At 41.7% G+C, this 8,822-nt stretch overlaps 1 protein-coding gene across 1 annotated transcript; it reads left to right on the top strand.

Annotated features, from left to right (window-relative positions):
• The first annotated feature begins 3,246 nt into the window (after positions 1-3,246).
• LOC132883003 (syntaxin-11-like) lies at positions 3,247-6,113 on the top strand. The gene is made up of 2 exons (XM_060916123.1): positions 3,247-3,363; positions 4,231-6,113. Exon 2 carries the CDS (start codon positions 4,237-4,239, stop codon positions 5,134-5,136), a length of 900 nt encoding a protein of 299 aa, XP_060772106.1. The 5' UTR covers positions 3,247-3,363; positions 4,231-4,236; the 3' UTR covers positions 5,137-6,113.
• Positions 6,114-8,822: the final 2,709 nt, after the last annotated feature.

Here is an 8,822-nt window from a genome sequence, read left to right as displayed (position 1 = left end):
GGGTTCTCTTTATCTACTTTTAGGACTTGTGTGAAAATCTGATGATGTTTTAAGTCATATTTATTCAGAAATATAGAAAATTCTAAAGGGTTCACAAACTTTCAAGCACCACTGTATTCCAACAAGAATTGTTCCCCAGGTGGCGCCACCTACCATGGATGCAGCTACACACAGGTCATATGCAATTTCACAAAAATCACTACTCCTCCCACCATCTGATAGATCAGATTTCAAACTCGCACAAAACAACAGTGGCCAGTATGAGCTACAGCCTCACTGAGGTTATTTTTTCTTTATTGCACCATTCTGAGTAAACTCTAGAGGCTTTTGATCCCAGGAGATCAGCAGTTATAGAAATAATCAAACCAGCCTGTGTGGCACCAAGAATCATTCCACAGTCAAAATTAGAGTTTTTTTCCCCTCAATCTGCTTGTTGATGTGAACATTACCCAAAGATACTGATTTTATGCAATGCACATTGCAAGAATGATGAGGTACACAGGTGTTCCTAAGAAAATGTTGGTGAGTGTATAAACTGATTTGGTAACTTTGATTTTGGTCTTGAGGTTATTATTATTATTATTATTTCCATTGTTGATTTTCTCAAGCTGGTGTTTGTATTGATATCTGGTTAGAGCCTCTAACCTGAGATATCCAATACTCTCCTCAGTATTGTTGCCAATCCTAGCAAGGTCGAGAATTGTACTTCTTTCTGCTCGATATCCAACTTTGTCAGCTTTTCCTCCAGTTTTGCCACAGCACCTAGCGCTCCTACTACAACCGGTATCATGTTCACTGAAGTGTTCCACAATCTTTGAATTATTGCTACCTCCGCCAAGGAGGTTATGTTTTCGGTAGTGTTGGTTTGTTTGTTTGTTGGTTTGTCTGTTAGCAACATTATGGAAAAAAGTTATGAACGGATTGCTCTGAAATTTTTCCCAGAGGTATGACTGGGCACAAGTAACAATCCATTAAATTTTGGTGGTGATCCGGATCACCTTCTGGATCCTGGATTTTTTTAAAGGATTCTTGGTGGAGGTCTGCGCTCTCCGAGTGCTTTCCTAGTTATTATTATTATTATTATTATTATTAATAGTAGTAGTAGTAGTAGTAATAGTACATTTTAAATAAAAATGTTAACATATACATTTTAGTATTTTAGTATTTATCATTATAGGAGGTGTACAGAATTCTAAGTATAGTCTTGCCTTCACAGTAGGCTGTTTACGTGACCCAACTTTTCATGGCCAAATGGGGAAAAAAATGGGGTCACGGCCACCATCTCATCTCATCATCTCTAGCCGCTTTATCCTTCTACAGGGTCGCAGGCAAGCTGGAGCCTATCCCAGCTGACTACGGGCGAAAGGCAGGGTACACCCTGGACAAGTCGCCAGGTCATCACAGGGCTGACACATAGACACAGACAACCATTCACACTCACATTCACACCTACGGTCAATTTAGAGTCACCAGTTAACCTAACCTGCATGTCTTTGGACTGTGGGGGAAACCGGAGCACCCGGAGGAAACCCACGCGGACACGGGGAGAACATGCAAACTCCACACAGAAAGGCCCTCGCCGGCCACGGGGCTCGAACACGGACCTTCTTGCTGTGAGGCGACAGCGCTAACCACTACACCACCGTGCCGCCCTCACGGCCACCAACTCCCTGTAATAATACACATTAATGGTGGTTATCAAGTAGGCCTTGACATAATATTACTTCATTACAGCAACTGATTCCTGATTGACAAGTTAAGCAGACACACTTCCCTCTAAACTCAATGGGAAAAAAATCATCTTGTTAATTTGCTCAAAACCTTCAGCATTTCTATTCGTTGGTGCTACCATATCTCGCCTAAAGCTTAGGATCATTAATCTTGGTGTATAAAATTCATTAAAATAATGTTCTGAGTATGGGAGGAAAGGAGGTGATGGGGAAGTCTTTCTTGCAAGATTTGGTAAGGATGCTGATCCCATCGGTTTCATTTCATCCAAACTCACATGTACATCAACTTTTCTTTTGCCTTGAAATATGCTGATGTTGTTTACATTACATTACGTAAATGGTATTTAGCAGACGCTCTTATCCAGAGCAACATACAACATACCCAGAGCAGCCTGAGGAGCAGTCAGGGGTTCGGTGCCTTGCTCAAGGGCACTTCAGCCATTCCTGCTGGTCCAGGGAATTGAACTGGCAACCTTTTGGTCCCAAAACAGCTTTTCTAACTATTAGGCCATGGCTTCCCAAATGAAAATATAAACAATTACTTTGTAATTGATCAATTTTAAAATTCATAAATGTAAACTTCCGTCCATTATCTATAGCCACTTATCCTGTATAGAGCAAGCTGGAGCCTATCCCAGCTGACTATGGGTGAGAGGCAGGGTACACCCTGGACAAATCACCATCTCATCGCAGGGCCGACGCATAGAGACAAACAACCATTCACACTCACGGTCAATTTAGAGCCACCAATTAGCCTAAGCTGCATGTCTTTGGACTGTGGGGGAAACCGGAGCACCCGGAGGAAACCCACACAGACACGGAGAGAACATGCAAACTCCGCACAGAAAGGCCCCCGTCGGCCGCTGGGCTCGAACCCGGACCTTCTTGCTGTGAGGCGACAGCGCTAACCACTACACCACCATGCTGTCCTTAAATGTTCCGTCTTTCAAAATGAAACCAGAAAATATGAGGAAGTCAGACCTTCTAAGAAAGCTAAAGCCATGAAAACTCTTTCCTTTATTTAATACTTTTGTATCCAGCTGAAACTGATATGTGCTTTGTGTGCGCACCCGCGCTCGCACACCGTTTCTACAGCTACCTTGTATTCTACTTTATATAGCTATCGTTTTAATGCTTTACCCATTTTTTAAAAAAACAGTGATGAGAGAGTCATCATTTAGATTTATTTTTACGTGATAGCGCCACCATGTGCTCAAACTAAGAATATCAGTTTATTAAGCTTCCTTAATACTGGATCAATTTTGATTTTATTTCTGTCATGCTTCTCCTGAACTACTGAAGATGTGTTTTTGATAGAGGCTGTAAAGCTCCTCTGTCACTCTGGATCAGGAGTGCTCAAAGTGCACAGCCGTCTACAAATATGCAGCTCGTCTACATTCCACAAGGAAAAGTTCATTTGCTATTTCCGTCTACAATCAATGACACTTTTTTCAGTGTAGGTCCTGCGTAAAAGGGTGTGGTCACGGCCTGCCACGCACGTTCCCTCACGCGCTCTGATGAGCGACTGCCCTTCTGAGGCTCACTCACCTGAGGCACTCACTATGATATGGCACCTGTAAGGCGAGCTTCCAAAAAGGGTTCACACTGCTGACATTTCAGGCAAATCATTAAGGTACTGAGGATCCAAATGTTCTATTATTATTGTTGTTGTTGTTGTTTAGAGGTTATGTAGGCTAACGCTGGTTTAATCCATAATTATAGACATATCTATAATATACTTTTAAGTTTCACAAGAGTTCAAGCTTTTGAAAATCAAAGCATGTGCGTTCTTTTTGTCTTTTTCTCGCACTAGCAGGTAAATTATTATTATTATTAAATTCTGAAACAAATACATATTTCTAAAAACATGACATTTGACATATACTCCAAGAAAACAAGTTAACTTCAAGGTTATGCCTTAGGTGTTCTTTGATCGTCCGTCTGTCTGTCTGTGGGAACTTATAAGGTTCTATATAAAACCCTAAAACAGACTGTTTCTCTATCTCTAGCTAATACTCCCGTCCTCCCCAACCCCTATTTCTAAGTGTGTCTAGGCCTCCATATATTTCTTAACATTTAACATTATAACCACTTATAACAAATAATATTTGCTTCTTGAAAACTAAAATATCACTAAACCATTCATGCAAACTCGTTGGGTGAGTGACGCCACCCTTGAATAGTTTTGCTGTCGTAAAACTTGTTGTGTGACTTTATTCCTTCAGAGGTGAGCAGAACATCGCCCTCGTTCTTTCCATTAAAGCCAGTCATTACAATAATTTGCATATCCTTCGTAAATTAATATTTATTTTCGAAATAAACTGTTTGTTTTAAATTTGCATTTAAATAGGGTGCTTTAATACTATATGTGAGACATGCTCACTGGTGGTTACATAAACCAGGACGGATACTTGAGCGCTTAAGTCACTGTATGTCACACATGCTGATAATTCACCGTTTCAGATATTCCATTAACCCTTGTCTTTCATCCTCACCTCAGGCAGCCATGAGGGACAGACTGAATCAACTACAGACTCTTTCTGCGTCCATAAATAATCTGGAAGAGCAGGAATATGCAGAGTCAGTCTCAGACTCATTCAGCAATGTGGAACTGGAAGATGAATTCCATCAGCAGGCCATTATTTTTGACAATCATGATGAGATGGACACTGTGTTTGATGAGGCTCAAGATGCAAGGCGTGAGCTTCAGCTCATCCAGCTGGACGTGAAGCGGCTCAAAGAGCAAAACACGCGCCTCCTTAATGAGCCAACTCGAACCAGCACAATAAAGCGAGACTCCAATGCCATTGCTGCCGACATTAAATCCCGTGGGGAGGATTTGCTGAAACGTCTTCGTCAGATGGACTCTCATGCCAAAGAGCTGGAAGAGGAGCATGGTATCAATTCGGCTGTAGCCAGGATCGCTCGAACGCAGTACGCTGGCCTAAGTAACAACTTCCGTGATGTGATGATGGAATACAATGAAGCAGAGATGAACCACAGAGAAACGTGCAAAACGCATATCCAGAGGCAGATGGAGATTGTAGGGCGAGAGGTGACGGGTGAGCAGATCGAAGAAATGCTGGAGAATGGGCAGTGGAACATCTTCAGTGATAACATTATCACAGAGGGGAAGACAGCACGATCTGCACTCAGCCAGATCGAAAGCAGACACCGTGACTTGCTGGAGTTGGAGAACCGACTCCAGAGCATCCATGAGGTGTTCCTGGATGTGGCCATGCTTGTGGAAGAGCAAGGGTCCATGATAGATTATATATCCACCAATGTTCAGAAAACTGATGCTAAACTCGAAAATGTCCTGATTCAACTTGAAAAAGCTAAGAGACACAAGAAGAACAATCCATTCGCGAAAATGTTCTGTGGCTGCTTTCCATGTTACAAATAATTTCTTTGGGCAAAGACGTCTGACTTTTGATTATGTAGACGATCATGTCTGAAATGCCTTTTCAACAATCCCTATTTGGCTAAGCTGAGAAATTACCGAAAGCTTTCATACAGATATAAATAGATGAGTATGAAATGTCAGATGTGATAGCTGTTCATATCGAGACTATTTTCTAGTTGGTTTGCTCAATTTTGTCAAACAACAGATAAAAGTGCGTGCTTATCGAAGTGTGTAGTTGATGTTCAAAATACACAAGAGCACAGAGTATAAGTATTGGTCTGGATAAATAGTACAAGTATAACATATAAATTTGCTGTATGACATTCACGTATGACGTTATCTCTTTAGAAATTGCTTCTTTCAAAGGCATACAGTTTAAAATGAAGTCAATTCTGTAAGGATATTAAAACAAATTAGTATTCGATGCTCTTTATTCTGTCCTATTCCTGAAATGAAATTGTATTTAACAGTTAATGCACTGTGCAGTATAAATTATGTTGACCTGTGTCTAAATATTAAGAGAGAAAATGCCCCTGAAATCAAAATGAGTGTTTCAGAGCTTTTTTGTACCTGTCCATTAGTGTTATGGATATAGATATGGACATGGATATGGATATAACTCTACAGTAGCAGCTCTAATAGAAAACATGGTAAGTCAGTGCATTTTTGGCTGTGGGTCTTCCCACACACACTTTCTTTTTCCACCCCTTGCTTGAGAAAAAAAATGGTTCGAAGTTGATTATTTTAAAGACGGTGGAATTTCATCAAGGTCACTTCAGGGTTATGTGATATTTTTCCTTCTTCTTCTTCTTCTTCTTCTTCCAGGAAGTGTTTTACCGACTTGGGGCTGGAATATTTTGCTACCTCAGACTAATCCAGAATGTGGTTCTGTTTTTCTATATGCTGTTGGACCTTCTCTCTCAGTAACAGTAAATAATGTAATTTTATCAAGTAACACAATATATACAGTGTCTTGCAAAAGTATTCATCCCCCTTGGTGTTTGTCCTGTTTTGTTGCATTACAAGCTGGAATCAAAATGAATTTTGGGGGTATTTTTTTTTTGGGGGGGGGGGTTAGGTATTCACCCCTTTTCGTATGAAACCCCTAAATAAGAGCTGGTCCAACCACTTCATGTCACATAATTAGTTGATTAAGATCCACCTGCGTGCAATCAAAGTGTCACATGATGTCTGTAGAAATCAACCTGTTCTGGAAGGACCCTGACTCTGCAACACGACTAAGCAAGCAACACGAAAACCGATGAGCCTCCAAACAGGTCAGAGACAAAGTTGTGGAGAAGCATAGATCAGGGTTGGGTTATAAAAAATATCACAAACTTTGAATATCCCACGGAGCACCATTAAATCCATTACAGCAAAATGGAAAGAATATGGCACCACTACAAACCTGACAAGAGAAGGCCACCCACCAAAACTCACAGACCGGGCAAGGAGGGCATTAATCAGAGACGCAACAAAGACACCAAAGATAACACTGAAGGAGCTGCAAAGATCCACAGCGGAGATGGGAGTATCTGTTCATAGGACCGCTTTAAGCTGTACACTCCACAGAGTGGGGCTTTATGGAAGAGTGGCCAGAAAAAAAGTCATTGCTTAAGAAAACACGTTTGGAGTTTGCCCAACAGCATGTGGCAGAGTCCCCAAACACATGGAAGAAGATTCTCTGGTCAAATGAGACTAAAATTGATCTTTTTGGCCATCATGGGAAATGCCATATGTGGTGCAAACCCAACACCCTGAAAACACCATTCCTACAGTGAAGCATGGTGGTGGCAGCATCATGCTGTGGGGATATTTTTCATCTGAAGGGACAGGAAATCTGGTCAGGACTGAAGGAAAGATGGATGGCACTAAATACAGGGCAATTCTAGAGGAAAACCTGTTTGAGTCAGTCAGAGGTTTGAGACTGGGACGACGGTTCCAGCAGGACAATGACCCTAAACATAATGCTAAAGCTATACTGGAGTGGTTTAAAGGGAAACGTTTTAAAGAGAAATGTCTTGAAATGGTCTAATCAAAGCCCAGACCACAATCCAATTGAGAATCTGTGGCATAACTTGAAGTTTGCTGTACACCAACGCAACCCATCTAACTTGAAGGAGTTGGAGGAGTTTTGCCTTGAGGAATGGGCAAAAATCCCAGTGGCTAGATGTGCTAAGCTAATAGAGACATACCCCAAGAGACTTTTAGCTGTAACTACAGAAAAAGGTGACGCTACAGAGTATCGACTTGAGGGGGTGAATACCTCCAGCTTTCTGTTTTTTCATCTTAATTATTGTTTGTGTCACAATTAAACAATTTTCACCTTTAAAGTTGTCGGCGGGCGGCACGGTGGTGTAGTGGTTAGCGCTGTCGCCTCACAGCAAGAAGGTCCTGGGTTCGAGCCCCGTGGCCGGCGAGGGCCTTTCTGTGCGGAGTTTGCATGTTCTCCCCGTGTCCGCGTGGGTTTCCTCCGGGTGCTCCGGTTTCCCCCACAGTCCAAAGACATGCAGGTTAGGTTAACTGGTGACTCTAAATTGAGCGTAGGTGTGAATGTGAGTGTGAATGGTTGTCTGTGTCTATGTGTCAGCCCTGTGATGATCTGGCGACTTGTCCAGGGTGTACCCCGCCTTTCGCCCGTAGTCAGCTGGGATAGGCTCCAGCTCGCCCGCGACCCTGTAGAAGGATAAAGCGGCTAGAGATAATGAATGAATGAAAGTTGTCGACATGTTGTGTAAATCAAATGGTACTAACCCTCCAAAAACCCATTTTAATTCCAGCTTGTAATGCGACAAAACAGGACAAACACCAAGGGAGATGAATATTTTTGCAAGACACTGTAATTGATTCATGAGTATGGTTCCGAAATCTGTTTTTCTGAAAAATAGATGGTGCTCTCTTGAATCTGCTTGAAGAGTTTTTAAAACATTGAGTTACAATAACAAATACCAGGCTCAACATGTCTCCTTCCTTCAGATTTTCCCTTTCCACATTCTTCTCATGATCAACTTAAATCCCAGCTAAACCTGCTCTGTTGTCTTCTTTTGTCTCAGATGTTTAAAGTAGCACTGCAAGCAAAGACAGTTTCAATCAAACGACCAAACCTGGGATTTAAAGGGTTCTATGCTCTTTGAGACTAAGACCAGAACCATTAAGGGCTTATTTTAAGGCTGGGGAAATACAATACAGTGCCGAAACACAAACATCTACCCTGAAACAAATCTGCACTCATGCGAGTGCATGGCTTTATCCCTTGTCCAGAGGATGACGCTATTTGTGTCATTCAGACAATCTGGAGCGGCACACAAGTGGTAGAACTTGTTATGCCTTGGTTTCATTGGACGCCAAGCTGCATTTTTACTTCTTGTTTAGTTCATGGGATTAACAGTGAATGCACTGGGCTACTTACTGTAAATAATTTCACCTTAATACATACACCTCTTCCATTTTCACTAAGTTTTTATTCTTAATAGGCTTAATATAATAAAAATTCTCAGGCATATAAGTGAATAATGCATTCTGTCCTATGCACTATTTAAAAAGTTCTGTCTAGTATCATAACATCTCATCTCATCTCATTATCTCTAGCCGCTTTATCCTTCTACAGGGTCGCAGGCAAGCTGGAGCCTATCCCAGCTGACTACGGGCGAAAGGCGGGGTACACCCTGGACAAGTCGCCAGGTCAT

Source organism: Neoarius graeffei, chromosome 3 (assembly GCF_027579695.1).
Source record: "Neoarius graeffei isolate fNeoGra1 chromosome 3, fNeoGra1.pri, whole genome shotgun sequence".
Lineage (NCBI taxonomy): Eukaryota > Metazoa > Chordata > Actinopteri > Siluriformes > Ariidae > Neoarius > Neoarius graeffei.
The sequence above is the reverse complement of the archived record's forward strand: the minus strand, read 5'-3'. Positions and strand labels throughout refer to the sequence as shown.

Bases quoted from the DNA above. Each gene is read 5' to 3' on its own strand.
- LOC132883003 (XM_060916123.1), top strand. From the start codon at position 4,237: ATGAGGGACAGACTGAATCAACTACAGACTCTTTCTGCGTCCATAAAT.